The sequence below is a fragment of the Mchenga conophoros genome, linkage group LG6 (assembly GCF_057382185.1).
Source record: "Mchenga conophoros isolate Kocher_MC1m ecotype Shallow Benthic linkage group LG6, M_conophoros_male_GT1.1, whole genome shotgun sequence".
NCBI lineage: Eukaryota > Metazoa > Chordata > Actinopteri > Cichliformes > Cichlidae > Mchenga > Mchenga conophoros.
Window position 1 is genome coordinate 14,328,617 of NC_140531.1, and position 20,270 is coordinate 14,348,886.

At 42.2% G+C, this 20,270-nt stretch overlaps 3 protein-coding genes across 3 annotated transcripts; all 3 read right to left on the reverse strand.

Annotated features, from left to right (window-relative positions):
• Positions 1 to 2,990: 2,990 nt before the first annotated feature.
• Positions 2,991 to 10,835, reverse strand: gpank1 (G patch domain and ankyrin repeats 1). The gene is made up of 4 exons (XM_085276353.1): positions 8,430 to 10,835; positions 8,207 to 8,348; positions 7,477 to 7,552; positions 2,991 to 4,091 (listed from the first exon to the last, which is right to left on the reverse strand). The coding sequence occupies exons 1-4, from the start codon at positions 8,808 to 8,810 to the stop codon at positions 3,650 to 3,652; spliced, it is 1,041 nt and encodes a 346-aa protein (XP_085132479.1). The 5' UTR covers positions 8,811 to 10,835; the 3' UTR covers positions 2,991 to 3,649.
• On the reverse strand, positions 4,099 to 7,446 carry LOC146572311 (general transcription factor II-I repeat domain-containing protein 2-like). The gene has a single exon (XM_085276346.1). The coding sequence runs from the start codon at positions 7,153 to 7,155 to the stop codon at positions 5,341 to 5,343; it is 1,815 nt and encodes a 604-aa protein (XP_085132472.1). The 5' UTR covers positions 7,156 to 7,446; the 3' UTR covers positions 4,099 to 5,340.
• A 137-nt stretch (positions 10,836 to 10,972) lies between the features above and the next one.
• LOC146572312 (uncharacterized) lies at positions 10,973 to 19,239 on the reverse strand. The gene is made up of 2 exons (XM_085276345.1): positions 18,959 to 19,239; positions 10,973 to 15,637 (listed from the first exon to the last, which is right to left on the reverse strand). Exon 2 carries the CDS (start codon positions 15,515 to 15,517, stop codon positions 12,467 to 12,469), a length of 3,051 nt encoding a protein of 1,016 aa, XP_085132471.1. The 5' UTR covers positions 15,518 to 15,637; positions 18,959 to 19,239; the 3' UTR covers positions 10,973 to 12,466.
• Between the last annotated feature and the right edge of the window lie 1,031 nt (positions 19,240 to 20,270).

The following is a 20,270-nucleotide window of genomic DNA, read 5'->3' on the forward strand; positions in this document are numbered from 1 at the left end:
GCATTACATCAAAAGATTTGGTTTTATATTGAAGACGATCATAACTTGTCCATTTAAAACAAAGTCTAAATCCCAAACTAGAGCCTTATGAATAAAATGGCTGAAATTTCTGAACATTTAACACAATATGCCTGTGAAAGTCCTTGAATTAAAGTACCTTGATTGTTTGATTTAACGTCAGCTATGATAGTGTACGGAGGCAAAATTAACAAATTACCCCCCCAACCCACTAGTGTTAAAAAAAATGCACCAAATTGGATATTATCTGAAAACCAATGCTTGGAATAACAAATCAAATCAAACGCAGTACCCAATGATGGTGTAACGTACAGGCTCTTTCATTTTCACCCCTTATAAATAGAACATGCTTGCGTGAGCCTACATGTTGTGTAACAGGCGGTTTAAGATGAATTGTACTGAAAGAGTGCTTCCTTCCTTAAATAAAATCATGAAAACATGTAGTAGGCAAGTCCAGATCAATGCAATAATTGCTGGTTCAACTGTGGAGCCTTGCAGAGCGTTGCTGACACGCTAACACAGATAAGTGCAAACATGTGACTCCACGTTCGCATGAAGACAGGTGTAAAGGTGAACCAGGTGAAAAGGTACCTGGAGCTCCAACAGAGGGAAAGGTTACTGTTGGGGATGAGCAGTAATCAGTGTTTTTCCTGATGTTTGTAAAGTCTGCTCTGTCCTGTGTATTTTTTGCTGAATGTAAATAAAACGTTATCGTGTAACCCTTTCACACAGTCTTTATAGCTCAGACATTTTCAGTAACACAGTGTAAACACACTCCTTGTGAACATGAAGGAAACCCTTTTGCCACACATTCGGTCGTTGCGCAAACAGCTGGCAGAGTCACAGCTGATGCCATAAATGGACAGCATGAGCGCCAATCCTGAGTCAAGGTCAGAGTGTTAAGCTCTATTTAAAAATCACCTCTCAGACGCACCCAATGACTTTAATACACAACTCTTCATCATATTTTATGTTTCAGAGTTCACAGTCTCTGGCTTGGAACTGAGTCACTTTGGCTCTTTTCATCTTTCCATATTCCAGACTTTAAAATATAATTTAAAAAATGTACATTTCAAAGTCTTTCTATGACTAGAGGCCAGCTATTTGATCCAGCTCACCAACAAGTTGTGATCAGTTGACAGTTCTGCTCCTCTCTTCACAAGAGTGTCCAAGATATACGGCGATTACACGATTCAATTACAAAATCAGAGATTAGGCTACCTGGAGTTAGGTCCACTTATGGACACCTTTATGCTCAGACTTGGTGCTCATTATGGACCAACTGTGGTTAGCACTGAAGTTCAGGAACAGAACCTCACTTGGGTTCAGACTGGGCTGTTCCTCCCAATCAAACCATTCAAGTTTCACTGTCATTCCAAAAAAGAGGGCATGTTCCAGCTTGAGTTCAACCCTGTTCAGAACTCAAGCTGACAATTGAACCAAGGCCCACAATACCTGGTTTCTCCTAACCTCATACACTAGCTCAGGTTAGTGAGTTAAGTGACCCTTTGTCCCTGAAGCCAGTTTGGGAAACCTGTGATCTGACTGCTGCACATTCTACATTGCATCAAACAGCCCCTCCTCTTGATGGTTGGCCCACAGGAAAGCAGGTCCATTCAGTGGTTCCAGGCTGGGCCTCTCCTGGTGCCACGGGCTAAGGCCCAGCCAATTCTTCTCTTTTATTGGATAGTGTAGCAGTGAGGAAACTGGAGAGAAAGAGCGAGGAAAGGCATGCAGCAAAGGGCCACAGGTCAGACTCAAACTGCGCTGCTGCACTCCAGCCATGTGGTTACCTGTTCACCCACTGAGTTAAGTGGCACCCAGGCCGCTCAGAGCGCAGTTTGTGAGGATTACCCTTTGTGCGTGAGTTGATATCCCAGTGTTGGTGTTGTTTCTACATCATCATAATAATGTTGGTCCAAGATCAGCATAGCAACTGACCAGTGAAGTTGAAGCTGGTTGGACGGCCTGAGGATGTCATGTCTCCTTTTTTGCAGATATGATTTTTTTGCCTTCATCAAGAGATGACTTCCAGCTTGCACTTGGGAGGTTTGCAGCTTAGTGTGAAGAAGAAGTAATGAGATGTAGCATCTCCAAGTCTGAAGCCATTGTTGTAACCCAGAAAAGGGTGGTGTGCCCACTCTGGGCTTGGTATTAGTTGCTGCCCCAAGTGAAGGAGTTAAATAATCAGAGTCCTGTTTATGAGTGAGGGGAGATGCTGACAGGTAAAGACAAACTGGTGCCATGTCAGGAGTAATGCAGACAGCATACTCAGCTGTTTTTAGGAAGACAGAGCAGAGCGTGAAAGCAAAGCTGTTGATTAGTGGTCAGTCTACATTCCTCACCTATAAACTGTGAATAACAACCAAAATAATTAAGTGCAAAGAGCTTAATACCAAGGGTGTATGGGCTGGTCTTCACAGACAGGGTGAGGAGCTTTGTCATTCAGAGGGACTCAAGAGTAAAGCCAACACTCCTTGAAATAAGCCTGTTAGGGTGGTTCAGGCATCAAACTAGGAAAGACGTCCAAAACTGGGTGTTTTGGACAGGTCTTACCAGAAGAGCCCTGAGGCAGATGTAAGGCATGCTGGACAGATTACATCTCTCTTCTTGAAGAGCTGCAGGTGGTGGATGGAAAGAGAGATTGCTGAGGTTGTACTGCAGTGCCTGTGTGTGGTATACTCTGTAGCTATAAGATGTGGCACACATATTACTCTACATTACAAAATAAAGCTTTTGCCTACATTATCTTCCAACAAATCTACAAGAACAAATCAATATTGCTACAGAATATTTTAAAAAGTGGATTACACCACTCTGAGTAGATTTTAAGGGTACATTAATTTTTAGCCCATTAATTTGAAACAGGACATCCCTGAGCCCACGTGTTGTGTAACAGGCAGTTTAAAGTGACTTAAAATGTCCTTTCTTGTCATTATAAAGCCCTGAAAACAAAAGAAAAGAGCCCAGACTGAAGCAGTAAAAACCAGTTTAACAGAACCTGACACAGGTAAGCACAAGTGTGTGACTCAACATTCACATGATTGCAGGTGTAAAGGTGAACCAGGTGAAAAGGCACCCGGAGCTCCAACAGAGGGAAAGGTTACTCTCGGTCTGTGTATTTGCTTAAAAGGATTTAACAGTGAAGAAAAAACTAGATGATTTTTCTTCGTAGAATCAACTTTAACATCTAAAAGAAACTCTTTTCTTCTTTAATCTTTAATATAAAAATGTCTGCACTGCTTTATGACACTAAAGAATTTGTCCATCCCTGGATCATGAGCAATAATCAGTGTTCTTCATGATAAGATCGGTCTTGCTGTTTTTTCTTTTTGCTGAATGCAAATAAAACATTATAATGTAAGCCTTTAACACCTTTGTGGCTCAGACGCATTCAGTTACAGTGTAATTGAAATCCTCGTGAACATGAATGAAAACCTTTTGCCACACATTCAATCACTGAGCAAACAGCAGCTGACGCCGTACACAGACAGCACAAGCTCTGATCCAGAGCGTTAAGCTTCATTTAAAGTCGCTTCACAGACAAACCCATCAAACTCTGTCAACGCTTTAATAAAAAACTCAGCGTCATGTTTTATGTGTTTCAGATGCAGATGTGAATGAGCCAGTATCAAAGATAAAAAGAGGCACGGAAGTCTCTTTCCCAGTTCCTGTCTTTTTGCTCTTTTTTCCTACTTTCTTCCTTCCTCTGTCCTTTCATTCCAATCCTCACTTTGTCCTTAGATGGTGGTTTCACAGCTTCACAGTCTCTGGCTTGGAAGTGAGTCACTTTGGCTCTTTTCATCTGTCCGTATCCCAGACCCTTCTGGTCTCTCTTCAGCACAGTAGGCACTGGCTGTTTGGGCCCCTCTCCCTGTGGCCCCAGTCCTGTTCCTGGTTTCCAGCCACAACGAACCATCATCTTGAAGCTGTTGCTGGAGGGGGGGAGGCAGTAGTAAGGCGTCGGTGGAGGGCGTCGCAGATTGAACTGATGCAGGGTGGAGGAGAGATGTGACAGCAGGCTGCTGCTGTGCTCGCTACGACACACGTCGCACCACTGAGGCTGGAGGGAACTGAGGATAGATGAAAAAAAGACAACATGAGCCCGAAAAGAAACATGAAAGAGCCACAAACTGACTTCTTCTCCAAGTGTGTGTAAACAACAGCAGAGATTTTACCTGCTGTAATCTTATCTCACTCGCGTTTGTGCTCATTCGAAATCTGACCTCACAATGTGATCCTGATGTTGGTGAATGTTGGCAAATATCACTGCTATATTATTCAGCATTATTTGATTTTTTTTTATGGTAATTCACTGATTTGATTCCATGATCTCTGTGGTTAAAGTCCAGCCTTACCAGGAAGTTTGTTTAGCTCACTGCTGTGTATGCCCTCACATCTGTGAACACACCCACACAGTGAGGAGGGCAAAAGGACTGCTGTTATCATATATAGCGGCAGTGCTAAATGCACTAAGATAAACTCTTGTTGCACAATTTGACACCAATAAGCGCTAATCCTTCTCCTGACTGTAAAATGTCAAAAGTAGAAATTATGTAGTAATTTCTGCTTCACCATCACCAGAGCTCAAGCTTTTTAATACGAGATTTAAACCCAGACACGATCAACGATCCAAAAGGCACCAGGCAGCGTCTCTGTCGGATGGATTAAAACTCCTGCACCATTAAATGTTTCTCACCATAGATTTTGAATCAAGGATTTTTCATTGATCGCTTGGAAAAATTTGTGTCATTAGATTATCAATAAACAAACATCGTGTGTACCCTATTCCTCAGATATGAATGGTTTAGATCAGGGGTGGGCAAACTTTTTGATTCGTGGGCCACATTGAGTTCTAACATTTGACAAAGGGGCCGGAACAGGAGTAGATAGATGGCATGGCTTTGAAAACATCACCTCATTGGGGGAAAAATACACATCTTGAGATATGGAGAAAACATGTGCTTTAATTTCCAATGAAAATGAAGAAAAGCATTACAATAAAATCTCTGACTTCGAAATGAGCCTTTAAACACTGAAAATCAAATAAATGAATATTTTATTTTAAAGCACTGAAAGTTCTGTTATCCTTCAGGATATCACATCACTCTCCTCCTAACTCTTTTTTTTTTTTCCAAAAACGGTAGGAGATGCAGATGTACTTGTCCTGTTCCTTTTATTCAATTTGTTTCCCCGGTGCCAAAAGTCAACAACGACCAGTGCAAGGACGAAACAGTTGCAGCAAGTCAGTCTGTGAAGCGTTATAGTTGATCTGCGCGCACTGTTCATTTTAACAACGTGCGTATCACGGAGACACACATTTTAATGGGAGCAGTGTTGTTGGTCTCCTTTTTTAGCCAGCGCATCAAAGTCTGGAGTTAGTTTTGTTGTGGCGATTCTCAGGATTGATCTGAGGTGTAGGTCTGTTAACTTGGATCTGTGGCTGGCTTTGTTGATGTTCATGACGCTGAATGTCTGTTCACACACGAAGGTAGAGCCGAACAAAGCCAACATCATCTGCGCTCTTCGCCTTAGATTTGGAAACGCGGCATCATTGAGTGAAGCATAGAAGTCATTTAGTTTCAGAGAGCTGAACTTCTCTTTTAAGGCAGGGTCAGACTGAAGGTCGATGAGTTCGAGCTGAAGCTCCTCTGGAGCTGTTTCGGGGTCTTGTGACAGAGGAAAGGCCACCAATTGAAGTGACTTGTCAATTTTATCGAAATCCAAAAACCGACGGCAGAATTCTCCGTGCAGTGCATCCAGTGACTCACTGTATTTCTTTACTTTTGCTCCGGCCTCTTTCAGCGTGGCTAGTGTAGGAAAATGAGTGAATGACTTGTTCAAAATCTGCCTGGAGAATAAAGCCAGCTTGGATTTGAAGGCTTTCACGTTTGTGTGCATGTCATGCACAAACTGCTCCTTCCCCTGCAGTTTCACATTGAGCTCATTCAAGTGTGAAAATACGTCCGTAGCAAACGCAAAGTCACACATCCAGCTCTTGTTGCTCAGCTCAGGAAATTCATCAGTCTTCCCCTGCCGCTCCAAAAACACGCCAATCTCCTCTTTGAGCTCCCACACTCGTTGAAACACTTTTCCCAAACTCAACCAGCGGACACGGGAGTGATAAAGCAGGTCCTGGTGATCCGCATCAGTTTCCTCCAGGAACGCAATGAACTGACGGTGCTGAAGTCCCCGTGCGCGTATGAAGTTGACAAGTTTCACCACAGGATTCACAACATGATTCAGCTGTAACACCGATTTACATAGAGATTCCTGGTGGATGATGCAGCGGAGGAAAATCACATCCTGGTCAGAGTTTTCATCTTTCACTTTATTCTGGATTCTCCTCAGCAGGCCAACGTTTTTTCCCGTTAAATTTGGAGATCCATCTGTGGTGACGTTAACAAGCTTACTCCAGGGAAGCTTCATGTTTTCGATGGCAGCAGACACTCGTTCAAACAAGTCCTCTCCCCGTGTTTGTCCTTTCAGAGACTCCATTGTCAAAAACTCCTCCGTTATTTCAAAGGTTTCGTTGATTCCTCGGATAAAAATGAGGAGCTGAGCAGTGTCTTTGACATCGTTGCTTTCATCCAGTGCTAAAGAATAAAAAGTGAATGACTTCGCCTTTTTGTTTAATATGCTGGTGATATCTTCATCTATTAGTTCTACACGGCGAGTCACTGTCCGCCGTGATAAACTGATTTTCTCAAATTTGTCTTTGGTCTCCGGGCACAAAATACCTGCTGTCTCTACCATACATTCTTTTAAAAACTCGCCCTCTGACAGTGGTTTGCTGGCCTTTGCTATTTTGAATGAAAGCATAAAACTGGCCTTGGTACTTGACTCTTGAATGGCAGTTTGACGGTGAAAAAAACTTTGCTGAGCCTTCAAATTAGCTGCCAACTTCTCAGCAGCAGATTCCCGTTCTTTTGTTGAGAGCTTGCTAGCATAATTTGCGTGCTTTGTGGCAAAGTGACGGCTAATATTATACTCTTTAAAAACCGCCACAGTTTCTTGGCATATCAGGCAAACAGCAGATGATCGGTGTTCAGTGAAAAAATATTTAGTTGTCCACTCCTTTTTGAACACTCGACATTCTCTGTCCACTTTCCTTTTCTTGGGACCGCTCATCTTCATAGAGGGGCGGTAGGTCACAGGGTAAAGTGCAAACGTGGAGTAATAGGCCTACGCCGCTTCACCTCAACAAAGCCAATATATCTAGAGTGCGCCATCTAGTGAGGAAACATCAGAATTGCAGGGGAAATAAAACATTAACAAGGTTAATTTATTAATTTTTTTCAAGTTTGGCGGGCCGGATCAAAACGTTTAACGGGCCGCACGTGGCCCCCGGGCCGTAGTTCGCCCATGCCTGGTTTAGATAGATATTGTAAAGCCTGAATGATTTTACTGTGTGGTTATATTTAGATTAGAACTGTGTACCAATGAGAGTGTGCACACCTGCTATCAGACGGTGTCTCTCTATTTGGTCTTCTCCCGTAGCTCAACAGCTCCTCCAACACGTCATTGTGACCAGCTGTGAAAAGAAATGAATGAGTTCAGTTCAAGGTCTTTATAGTCATCTTAAAACTTGGAGCCATGAAACTGAAAAAGACATAAAAACTCACTAAACCAACATTATGTTATTGCAAAACTAACTATGTTTTAATCTTTGTTAGTATAGTCATGTTTGACTACACTACAAGCTTTTATGGTCATCTTTATTCAGACTACAGTGGTGCATTTATGTTGCAAAACTGTCCTGAATTTTTTTAATTTCCACATTATATTGCCTTATAATAACAATAATAATAACAATAATAATAATAATAATAATAATAAATAAAAAGATTAAAACAGTAAAAGTAATGAAAATTAAACAAACAATTTCAAACAATAAGAAGTAAAGTGAAACAGCTGAACCCACTGTGAATGAAAACGGACCTGAATTCAAAGAAAAACATCAAAATGAAATAGGAACAAATACTGAATAGAAAATCCAAAACTACAACAACACTGGCTCAGCTTCACTGCACACACAAACAGATATCGACCACTAATGATCAGATCTGAGCAAACATCTCGGAGCTGAATAACCGTCAGCTGGCACGTCACTATTTTTCCTTTCCTTAGCAACCAGTTTTGACCTGGGAGATGACTTTAGGGTTTCAACCATGTTTGTTGGTTATACCTTCCAGTGCCAGGTCTTTGGCATCCCTCCCCTTTGTGTCAACCACTCCGACCCAGGCCGCTCCGTGCTGCAGCAGAAGTCTCACAGCAGATCTTTGCCCTGACCAGCTTGCACACATTACAGCTGTCCAGAAGAAAGTATCCTGCAAGGGTGGAAAAAACAATACACTCTTTAAGCAAAATGTATCATTTCCCCAAATGAAACAGAATCTTCATTATCATACCTGGTAGTTGATGTCGACCCCCTTTGAGAGGACCTCTTTGAGCCCAGGGATGTCTCCCTCATGGGCAAAGCGCAGTAGCCGCAGACCCAGCAGCTCCATGGTTCTTTCTGAGTGTCCAGTCTCTGATTGACTCCCTCCACTCTGGCCCCGCTGTGCTTCCACAGCTCTCACCCTCCTCATCGCTCTTCTCCTGGACTCTCTACTCTCCTGTCTAGTCTGACCTTTTGATCCATCTCCCCCTTTCTCATCTTTTGTTAAGCTTTCATAGAAACGCTTGGCCTCTTCCCCGCTGAGTCCGCTGCTTGTTTTTGAGCTGGACTGTTCCGCTTCAAAACTAAAAAGATCCTGCTCTCTGGCAGGAGTAAAGCCGAAAGCAGCCATAAGGAGTGACCGTAACTTCAGGTATCTCAGACAGGACGTTTTGTAGTTACGTGAAAGAAGCAGATCTTAAAGTCAGCGGTGTTTATATCTAACTGAGATATAAATGAGATGTTATCCAACATTGCAGTTTCCAAAAGACAGTTCACATGCTGGTACTGGATTTAGCCACATATTACATTTAACATTATACTTATAACAGGAAACTACCAGCCTCACAACGCTAGTTAGCATCAGTAGCTAAACATTAGACATACAATCGTTTCGGATTACCAACAAGATTCAGTCACCCCAAAGTCTCCTTAAAGCTCGTTTATGATGAAGATATAATATAACCTAGAGCCAAGTGTTAAACAGCCGATTACATTAAAACTTCTCGAGTCGATTCGATAACAGGAAGCAGCTTCAAAATAATGTCCTTATTTCCGTGGAAAAACAAGTGTGAATAACAGTGAGTGCTGCCACCTACCGTCTACTCCTTTACACTGCACCCTTTGATATCTCTCAATAACTAAATATATAATTCATAAACTCAGACGTCACCGCCACCTATTAAGCCTGATGCTGCTTTCGTTTTTACTTTTTTCAGTTTATATTTTTTTCATCCTGCCTTAAAAAATTAAAAAGAATTACTGGCCTTTTATTTCACTAAAATAGTTTAACATGCTTAATGCATTCAACATACAAGTACCACATTAATACGTGAAAGTCCTTTTTTAATCTACATCAATAAAATTCGATCTATGCAACTACTGTTCACACTGTGAGAATTGCATGGTGAAAAAGGTAACTAACACCTGTGCTTCCCCCACGTGTGATGTGTGGAAATCTTCAGACGTGTATCCCTTCTAGGAGCATATCTCGGCAACTGTAGTGTAACATGTTATTTCATGTCAGGTGATTTACACTTTGCATTCAGAGGTTGTTTTGCAAACACATATAGACAGAGGTCTGATTAAAATCAATATATCATATTTTAGTCTCAGTGACTGTGTTTTGTTTTTTCCTTATGTTAACCTGGCTGTTTCCTGACTACTTCGGACAATTTTATTAACTCATTTCCTTTATGTCATCATAAATCTTCATTTGGTCTCGTCTTTCTTCCTTGCTTTCGTTTTATGCCAACAAATGCAAGCTGTATGTACTTCTTTATCTTCCACAAAAGATCAGCCCTCCACAAGAAACAAGAAAAACTCCCCAAAACAAAAACTTCATCCTATTAAATTAATTAAATATGGAAGATTTACTGCAAGAAATTAACCAAGAATTGGTACATGGCACATGTAACACAGAGTTTTATTTTTTACTCCACAGAAATATACTGCCACACAATAGTCTGTTTTCAAGCTGCCCGAAATGTGGGTGATTTTCAAAAGCTATCAGGGCAGTCGGGCCTGCAGAAGCTTTGATGAAGAGGAGTCCTTTTTTTTGTAAAATAGCAGACCGGGCTGGGTAGAAGACCCCCTCCTTTGTTCTGTTTTCTGCTCGCGTACACACCTGAAAACAATAATATGCCTGTTGCCATCACTGCTCTTTACAACACGACAGCAGCAAAGTCTGACACAGTGCTGCTGCTTCATTCTCGTGAGCAGCATCAAAAACGAAGAGCACTCAGAGAGCACAACGCCCACCTGAAAGGCAACGTCTTTACTAAAACTCTATTTTATTCCATTTTATTGGTACGGCGCCACTGTGTGGTCATACTGAAAAAGTAAAAAGCGTGTTGTATAGCTCTCGCCATGTCCTTTCATATCATAGATTACTCGATATAGTTTTGATATAGCAAACCTGGGTACTCATGTTCCCCAACGCCTAGTATATTGTTGTAAAGTTTAAAACTAATCCATTAAAGATTGTGGGTAACATTAAGTTTTTCACATTTGTTGTGACCTGACCCGAATTTCACCAAAACTAAATCAGCTGCAGCCTGTTATTGGCATTTACCATCAAAACAAAATTAGAAAATATCTTGAAAACTGTGAATTCTTAACTGCTAACAAAAAGAACCAGTCACATACTCCCTCCCCCTTGAGGGAGAACTATTTTGTGTCACAGGACTTGACATCTGAAGCGAGTTTGAGTAACTAACAGATGAAACATGGAACGATGTCCATTCCTTTGTTTCTTTGGACACATCTGATGTGGTTTCACGGTCTCACAACAGGTACTGGTGAAGTGAATACGTTTTATTCTTAGGACACTTTTCCAAACACAGTTACAAAATGCTCACTTTCAGAGAAGCAAAAAGAATCAGACGTGTAAGATATGCCCACACATACAGATAAAAATGCTGAATCGCGATCGCTGAAACATTTTGGTGTCTGAGCGTTCAGTGTGTGTCGGCAGATGTGTGTGTCGAAGGCCAAAGATTTACATGCTGGTCACGAGTGTGACAGTCTGTAAGACCAGGGCGCTTTACAAAAGTGCTTCACAAGGGGGATAAATCAGGCACACGAGGGAGAGCCGTGAGCCTCAAAGAACAAACTGTCATGCAGAGCTTTTGTATTTCAAGAGTAATGATACGACTTCTTCAGTCCAGCTGTGAAACTTGCAGAAAACAGCAGAGACAAACTGTCAGGCATCTTACTGTACACACAGAAACCATTTGTGACACCAGTACTGTGGTTCTGCATGCTTTTCCCCATTAAGCAAAGTTTGGAAGCAAAAAGCAGCACATTCATGAACTTTTCAGAACAATCTAACGAGAAAACACAAATCCTGATGCGAAATGGGCTCTCTGCGTTAATTTACAAAGTTTTTTCAGTAGTAAAGAAATGAGCATTTTTAGAAGTGGGAGTTTTCTTCTTTTTTGCTGCTTTTCTGTAATTTGTCTTTTGTCTCCAATAGGCGTCGCATTTTGGCTCAGTATATGTGCTATAAGAAAGTTATAAAGTGCTATGTTTTTAGGTTATGATAGTCATGTTTGAGTAGGTTTGCAAGACACAAGAAAAAACAAACACATTAAACAGGTTATTCTCTCTCACAGCATTTAAGACAGATGAACAGCAGCTCTGTGACTGGCTTTTCATCTGTGACTCAACATCAGTTTTCACCCTCACTGTCTAATGTCAATGAACAGAATTAAATGATTTGTAAGCCACTTAGAAGTAAAGAAGTGAGGGGTTGAGTGGGCTAACTCAAGAAGATCATTAAAAGTAAGAGTCAGAATTCAGAGAAATCTCTGCATGCAATAGGCGGGGACAAAAATCATACTGGAAGGCTGTGTTTAAAGTGACATGTGAGTAGTGGAAATCCTGGCATGGGCTCATAAATCATTAATATGACCAAAAAGGCATTAATCTTGATTCTTCTGAAAAGCTCATAAAAAATGATGTCTTTCACAATATCTGCTGTATTTATACTTTGCCCATTTGTGAAGTTTGGCTTCATAAAAACCTCCAGTTAAGCACTAACAAGTCTTTACTGGGACTGCCAGAAACTGATCTGTTAGTGTTGTTCATAATCCAAACCAATTATGTTACCTCATTTTTTATGTTCATGTCAGCCTAAATTTGCCTTAGTTATGCTTGCAATACATTTTGGTTTTGTATTCTTCCTCAAATATTAGTAAGGCATCAAACTCCAACAAACATGCAAAACCACTGGTACGGTCATTTCAAAGTAACCACCAAGCCTTTGTTGTTTTCCTTTCACTGCACTTAGGGGTGGAATTTACTGATGTGTCTGTTTCTGTCCCCGGTCTGTGTAAAAGTCTGTGCACAGTGGGGGCAGGAGTACGGTCTCTCCCCTGTGTGTATCCTCATGTGAACATTTAGTTTGTCTTTGCTAATAAAGCGTTTGCTGCAGCAGGTGCACGCATACGGTTTATCTCCCGTGTGGTAGCGCTGGTGCATCTTCAGCTCTGTCATGCGGCCATAAGTTCTACCGCACTGGGGACACTCGTAACTGGGCCGAACCTCCATGTGCTGTCTGCTGTGTAGGCGCAACCCGCTGGACGACCTGAAACTCTTACTGCACTGGGAACACTGGAAAGGTTTTTCTCCTGTGTGGATGTGCACATGTAGCTTGAGGCTCGCTGCGGATGGGAAGCCGTTCCCACAGATGGAGCAGAGATGAGGTCTCTCCCCTGTGTGGATCGTCAGGTGTTTCTCCAGCTTATTCTTGTTCAGGAACGTCCTCCCGCAGACGGAGCAGGTCTGCGGCTGCTCTCCCTCGTGTGAACTCATGTGTTCCGTCAGCTCCATCAGGGTGGAGAAAGCAAAATCGCACCGAGTGCAGGAGTAGGGCCTCTCCTTCTTGAATTTCCTGTGTTTGAGGCAGTGCTGCTCTAGATCTTCCCTCTCCTCAAAGGTTTCAATACAACAGGTGCACTGGTACGGTCTTTCTTCAGTATGAGTCCGCAGGTGATACTTCAAAGCGGTTAACTGCAGAAAGACGGTGTCGCAGTGTGGACATTTAGATTCGCGCCTGTTATGGACCATTAAGTGCCTCTTATAGTGGGAAAGCTTGAGGAAGTGTTTGCGGCACAGTGCACAGTAATACTGTTCGCTTTCATGACTTTGCTCGTGCTTCTTCAGAGCATACTCAACTTTAAACTTCTTTCCACACGTGCTGCAGGAATAAGACTTCTGATGCACCGCCATGTGTACCTCCAGTTCTTCAAGACTACCAAAGGTTTCATCACACTTTGGGCAGGTCCCCTTGTTTTCTTTCACATGTACCTCCAGGTGTTTGTTGAGGTCTTCCACAAAGGCAAAGTCTGTCTGACAATCAGGGCACGTGAAACACTCCCCATTCGATGCTTTCCTATGAGTCACTATGTGCCGTTTCAAGTGATACATTCGGCGGAATTCTTTGCCGCAGTCGCCACAGACGAGGCTTCGAGGACCCGACGCGACCTTCTTGTGTAATTTAAGGTGACTCGCAAGCGCAGCCTTCTCCTTGAACTGTTTATCGCATGCGAGACATGTCAGGCCTTCGACTGCGTGGGTTTTCTTGTGCGCTCTCATATCGAGCCAGCTACTGAAACTTTTGCCACATTTAGAGCAGATGTATTTGCCCAGATTGTGCTGGTTCCTCACATGTCGGGTCATGTGGTAGGACTGGCTAAAAGTCATGGCGCAGACAGGACAGCTGAAGGGTTTCTCCTTTGTGTGTGTCCTCATGTGTCTCATGAGTTTGTTTGGCCCTCTAAAGCGTCTGTTTATGCAGATGGGACAGAAATGGCCTTTTGTTTTCGCAGTGGCGGTGGGGTTTTCTTTCGGTCTCCCTTCATCTTGAGATGGTGCTTCATCGGAATTTCCTTCTTCCATCAAAACATTCGCTTTGGATCCCGTATCCTGAAAATCCCTGTTACCGAAAGCTGGATCGTCACTTGTTATTTCTTCAATCTTCACTTCGACTCTCTCGATTTGCTGAGAACTTTGTCCCTCTGTGTGGGTAGAGAAACTTTTGCTGTCTGACTCGACATGACTAGAAAACACGTCGCTGTTGGATAATTTTTCACGACATTCTGGATATGACAGAACATCTGACTTGTGCTTCCTCTTGTGACTTTTCAACTCTGCAAAGCTCTCTAAAGTTATCCCACAGGCAGTGCAGACATGCTGTCCTGCACCGTGCTGGTTCCTCAGATGTCGGGTCATGTGGTACGACTGGCTGAAGCTCATAGAGCAGACAGGGCAGTTGAACGGTTTCTCCTTTGTGTGAGTCCTCATGTGTCTGGCAAGCTTGTGAGCGTCTCTGAAGCGGCGATCGGGGCAGATGGGACAGTAGGGACCTTTTGGTTTAGTTGAAAATGGATCAAAGTCCTCATCATTGGTGTTGTCGTCATCCTCAAAACCATCACTAGTTTTGTTGTACCTGTGCTTGTTCAGCTTGTGTAAAGATGAAGATGAGGCTCCATTTTCATTATCGCAAGTCAGATTGGTCTCACTAGTAGTCTGAGACTCTGCATCATTGTCATTATTACAGAGCTTATCATTGCTGTAGCAGTTACCTTTGGGTTTGAGTGACTGAGTTTTAGTCAAGCGCGTGTTTGTTTTTGACCTTTTTTCCCCACGGCGAGGCCTTCCTCTTTTAGCTTTTCTTTGAACCGGTGGTTCTAAGTCATCTCCAATGTCCACGCTGACTTCATGAATATCAAACAGCTGAGATCCATTTAGCAAGGTTTCCACTTCTTTACCAATAACTAACGCTGTGGTCAAAGTCAGACTTTCTCTCCCATTCAGAAGCCTCTCTCTGAGCTGTGGGTAGCTTGTTTTCTCAATCAGCTGATTCAAGAGGAGTTCATCCTTCAAGTGTCCATAACTGCAAGGCCTGAGCAGCTCTTCTAAAGCAGACACAAACTGATCTACAGTCTCTCCAGGCATCTGAGCCCTTTGGTGGAATTTAAGGCGGTGCATCTGAGTGGTGTGATCAGAGCTGAAGTAAGCTGTCAGTGTTGATATGGCTGCTGCGTAGGTGGTGTCATTTTGGATCAGTGTTGTGAAGATACGCTGCCCCTCCGGGCCAAGGCAGTTCTGTAAGAGCAGACACTTACTGGAGTCGACCAGCTCTTTTTCACTGAGTGCTTCGACATAGTGTTCGAACGCTTTGAGCCATTTAGACCAAAGCAAGGCTGGCTCACCGTGGACAGGCAAGAAAGGTGGAGGCGGGGACAGGATTATCAGCAGTGGCTCTGCAAGGGGCTCCAAAGCAGGGTCCTGTTTTATCACATCCTCATCTACCTTCACAGATACTTCACTCATTGTTAGGTTTTATGAAGTTTGCTCACAGGGGCTAATTTTTTCCTTCTCCCAGTCCAGTAAGACTTCACTCACTCTAAGACGTCACTCTGTGAACTCTGTGTTCCTGCCATCCGAGCTCATCTAGGAAAACAGTAAAATATACAAACACAAATTAGCTTCAGGCGTAGTTTCTCCACATGCAGATTATTTCACTAAAATACACGCCTCACTATAATTACAGCAGCTTAATACCACAGTCTAATAATAACTCACACATTCATTGAGGTTATTATTCATTTTGAGTTCATTTATGTTAATAAAGGAAAATAGCTTTACTTGTTGTAACTCTGACCTTAACCTTAAGCATGATTTGGGCGAAGACTAATTAGATCATCACTGTGTGCAAGTTTCACTACACTCTGACCAATAACGTAGGAGTGGCAGCGATTCTTGAGAATAATAGTTGGATGGTTCTCTGTGACTGAATTAAGTTGCATTATTGGTCGGTGGGATGAATATGTTAGCAAGGTATGTTGAGCCTGTAGTCAGAGTTTTCTGTGTTATGCAGACGGCTCTCATTTTACTTGGCTAGATCACCATGCTGAATTTTGCATTTCTCATAAACTGGTTGAACTGGCTGTTCAGAATTTCAGTTTCAAATCAGCTAAAAATGCCACATTTTCATTGATCTTATTTGTATTTGCTTTACATGTTTTATATGTGCAGTAGAGCAGGGCGATATGGCCAAAAATATTTATCACGACATATATTAGAAAATTTGCGATAACGATATAACCGATGATATAATTGATGCGAGACAAAATACAACTCCACAACATTACTAGCGCAAAAAGACAACCTTCCATTTATTTTCACTTAAACAAGAAGCTGGTTTTTATGTACATTAAAGCTTTATAAAAATGTAACAGTGCAAATGCAAATTCCTTGCTGAAAGTTTAACCAAAAGGCATTTCCAGTAGAAATGGGCTGACATATCCTGAGCATAACCATGTATAATATCCACTGAAGTTAAAAAGAGGTGCTTTGCAACATTAAACTGCAGTGTGCAGTACGTATTTTTCGGACCATAAGGTGCAACCTTGTATTGTGGATGGATTATCTCAGTTGTTCTCCTGACTGAAGTTTAGTCCGTTTACAGCATCCTGCCATGCGATTGCATTTGTCTCTAACTATCAGGAACTTTAACGTTAACTTTTATAAGTGGAAAAGTGTTAGTGTTCGTCCTCCAGCTTCACTGTTTATGTTATGCTAACATAGCTGTGTCGCTAGCGATCAGGTAGCACATCATTATATACCAGCTAGCCCAACTTCAGTAACCCTACAAACGTCCCTGCTTAAGACTAAGATTTAAGAGCATCTTAGTCCAACAAATACGACAATAACGACGGCCGCTTGCATGTTCTGCAAAAAAATGTGCTTTGTGGTGTATCTGACGGACAAACACCAAACCAGTTCCACATCACTGAAGTTGCACCATTTTTACAAACCAATTCTGGTTCATCTGTTTCACTCAACAATCGGCCATGTGCGTATGAAAACAAAGGCACTGCGCATGCGCGTTTTACTCATATTCTATCACGATAATTCATTTTCCTATTGTTGCCTAACATTATACCGGTATTACTGTGAACGGTATAATATGGCCCAGCACTAATGTGCAGCTTGTTAAGCTTCACCTTACTAACACCACAGGATGAAGCCCAGCTGTAATGCAAACTTCACATTGCATTGTCTGGCAAATTTACAAAAAAATCAATGTTTTTATGTTTGCTTCTACTATTTTTTTTTAACACTGCTGGAACACTTCCTCAAATAGTGTAACTACCTTTAAACTAGGTTATATTACTCTCACTTCCACCTTGCAAAAAGTAAAAGTGGCTTCTATGTTTTCTGAGTGGACTAGGCAGTGCTTAGCTGATTGAGTTTCTGTGAAACTCCCCTTTTTATTTGAGCACATGCAGATCCTAAAGTAGAAAGGCTGTGTTAACACAGAGAGATTATAACCAGCGCTGCGATACCTGCCACTGTCCAATTTGCACAAAACAGCTTCATCAGGGATTCAAACGGGCCATATTTTTATGGTAAGCCGTGGTGAGAGGCTGCTAGATGTCGATTGCAGTTGCAGTGAAGTTGCCTGTTTACCTGAATTGCACAGACCTGGAGAATGGTCAGCTGGCAAATGAATAGTGGACATGTGAAATTGGTCAAAAATAGAAATATGGTGCTGCACTGAAAACTGCCTTGTGATTGATTTGGTTGCCTGTACTTTGGAACACGTCAACCTGTCTGTAAACAATTACCAGCTGCTGACGAGCAAATGACTTCTTGTTCCAAAGTGACATCTTTTGAAACATGTTAGTTTTAGTAGTAGGGCACAAGGTGTCCTCTGCAGACAATCACTCCTCATACAGTCTGACAAACCCTGTATCGTTTAATTACTGCTTGGTACCATCGTTAATTGTGACAGCCAATTTTGATTTAGTTTTAGTCATAATCTTTTGACTAAAATCTTCTTTGAGTCTTATTCATAATTTAGGGATCTGAATTCTTTCAGCTTTAGTAGAATAAATCTAAAGTTTATTGTTTATTGTAAAAGTCTGTGGTGAGAGTTGCTCCACACGGTTTACAAAATGTCTTATTTTCCCTGATATCAAATGTGAAATGTTTCATTCTGGTCTCCTGGTCCTCTCAAGTGCTGACGTTTTGTCATGTGTTCATGAGAAACCGGGCAGCGAGGTTAAACGTGTACGTCTAACCTTGCTGCACAAGGACACTACTTCTGACTGGATGCCTTCCAAACTCCTCCCGCCTTTCTACAAAACTTAATTGGTTCTGATTGGATCTCTGGAATATTTTTATCTTGGTGTATTAGTTGATGAAAGCCCATCTATGAATCCTCACAGTGGTTAGGGTCGTGGGGGACTGGAGGTATCCCGGCTACCATACAGTGAGAGGCACTGTACATGCTGGACCAATCGAACAGCCAGAATTACTGGTCAAAGAAATTAATGCTGCTTGGTGGTTAGTGAGTGTTTAAAGACAAGTTGCCGTCTTCCAAAAAATTACTGTTTCAGCTCGTTGTCCATTATGGCCACCCTCTCTTTAAGCCAACTTTTCTGCCTCCTTCAGTGGAAAAACTTCAAGTGCTTAATTATAAAAATAAGCTGGACATTTTGTCTTTTCCACGCACATCAGAATCAAACTGATCACCTCCCTCAAAGAAATAATCGCAGTAGGTTATACCAGTATGATGGTGACTCTGGCCCCCTCAAAGTGAGTGACTGCGGCGCGGCCCTGCGACCAGCAACACGGTGCACGCGCTAACGGTTTTTAACGTCCCTCTTCCACAGCGTCAAAGGGAAGAGAAGATTTTATAGCCACAGAGAAAAGAGGAAGCACTGAAGGAAGCATGAAGGAATGGAGGAGGACGCGAAAACTCACCAAACCAAACTGGGTCACAAGTCACGGCACGGACAGACGGACGGACGAAGAGACGGCGGGGGGAGGGACCGCAGACTCAGCTCCGAGCCGCAGCCGTCAGCATCCCGGCAGCATGCTCCTCTCTGCAGCCGCGCACTTTAAAACACTCATTACATCTAAACGCTATGCTCACAACCAAAGCATGGAGTGAAAAACATAACCGCCATGTTAGCAGAGCTTCTTCCGGACACTGCCTCCCCTCTCACGGGGGTCTGTGTCAGCGCCCCACAGCGCCCTCAGCTGGCTGGAGGGGCGTATAATCCGCGACCCTTAGCCTTAATTTTAGCGGAAACAGCTGCTTTCTTCTACTAAGACCAAAGAGGTTTTTTTATATTCAATACTTCATTAACGATTAACAATTTGTTGACCACTTAAAGTGTATCCCATTAAAACAATAACGTGTCTCAGTGTCTCTGTAAGGTGTTGCACATTTTCCGGATGCATCAATGGATTTGAATAAGGCAGAAGGTAAACAGGGAAGCAAGTTTAATGAAATCTCGTTTCACCTCATTTCTTTTGATTCTTTACGGTCTGAAGATTTCCATCAGTGTTAACGAATGCTTTAACTAATTAACGTTATTTATTAAAGTATTCACCTGCTGTCTGGGATTGAAACAAAAACATCGGTGGTGGTGTGTTGTGAAGTACCTGTGGGGAATAAATGCACCGTGAGCTGCTCAAACCAGTGTTACAGACTTTTAATGAGACTTTAAAAAAAGTTTACAGTGTGCCGCACTCTTACTCAAACTGTTTCTCTCCTGTTTGAGGGATTTCTGTGCTTTGTGTGTGTTTTTCTTCGTCTCATTATTGCTGCACGCACACTTTGGGGACACAGGATCCAAACAGTGTTACTGCTGAAGGTTGAACAATATTTTAAGTATACTTCTGCATTTGGGAAGAGACAGAGGCATCAGAAACAAATGCATGCCAAAGCCTTTTATTGGTTGAACCGACTTTTAATTAGCAAATAAACCAAAAATTGCAGATTCACTGTGTTGCAGCTGTTATTAAATTAAATTAAACTTAATTTATATATTATGTGTATAATCACAACAGCAGTTCTTCAAGGCGCTTTATAATGTAAGATAGAGATCCTATGATAATATAGAGAAAACTAACAATCAGATGACCGCCTTTGAGCAAGCACTTGGCAACTGTGGGAAGGAAAAACTCCCTGCTTTACCCTATCCGATTGGGGATGATGAGAAACAGGACAAAAAAAAAAAAACACCAGGTATGTGAGGATTTCCATTTTATACTTATGTTTCACCCA

Coding starts and splice junctions, on each gene's coding strand:
- LOC146572311 (XM_085276346.1), bottom strand. CDS start 7,155: ATGAAGATGAGCGGTCCCAAGAAAAGGAAAGTGGACAGAGAATGTCGA.
- gpank1 (XM_085276353.1), bottom strand. CDS start 8,810: ATGGCTGCTTTCGGCTTTACTCCTGCCAGAGAGCAGGATCTTTTTAGT. Junction 8,349..8,429: donor GGGTCGACATCAACTACCAG/GTATGATAATGA, acceptor CCACCCTTGCAG/GATACTTTCTTCTGGACAGC. Junction 7,553..8,206: donor CAAAGACCTGGCACTGGAAG/GTATAACCAACA, acceptor TTCTTTTCACAG/CTGGTCACAATGACGTGTTG.
- LOC146572312 (XM_085276345.1), bottom strand. CDS start 15,517: ATGAGTGAAGTATCTGTGAAGGTAGATGAGGATGTGATAAAACAGGAC.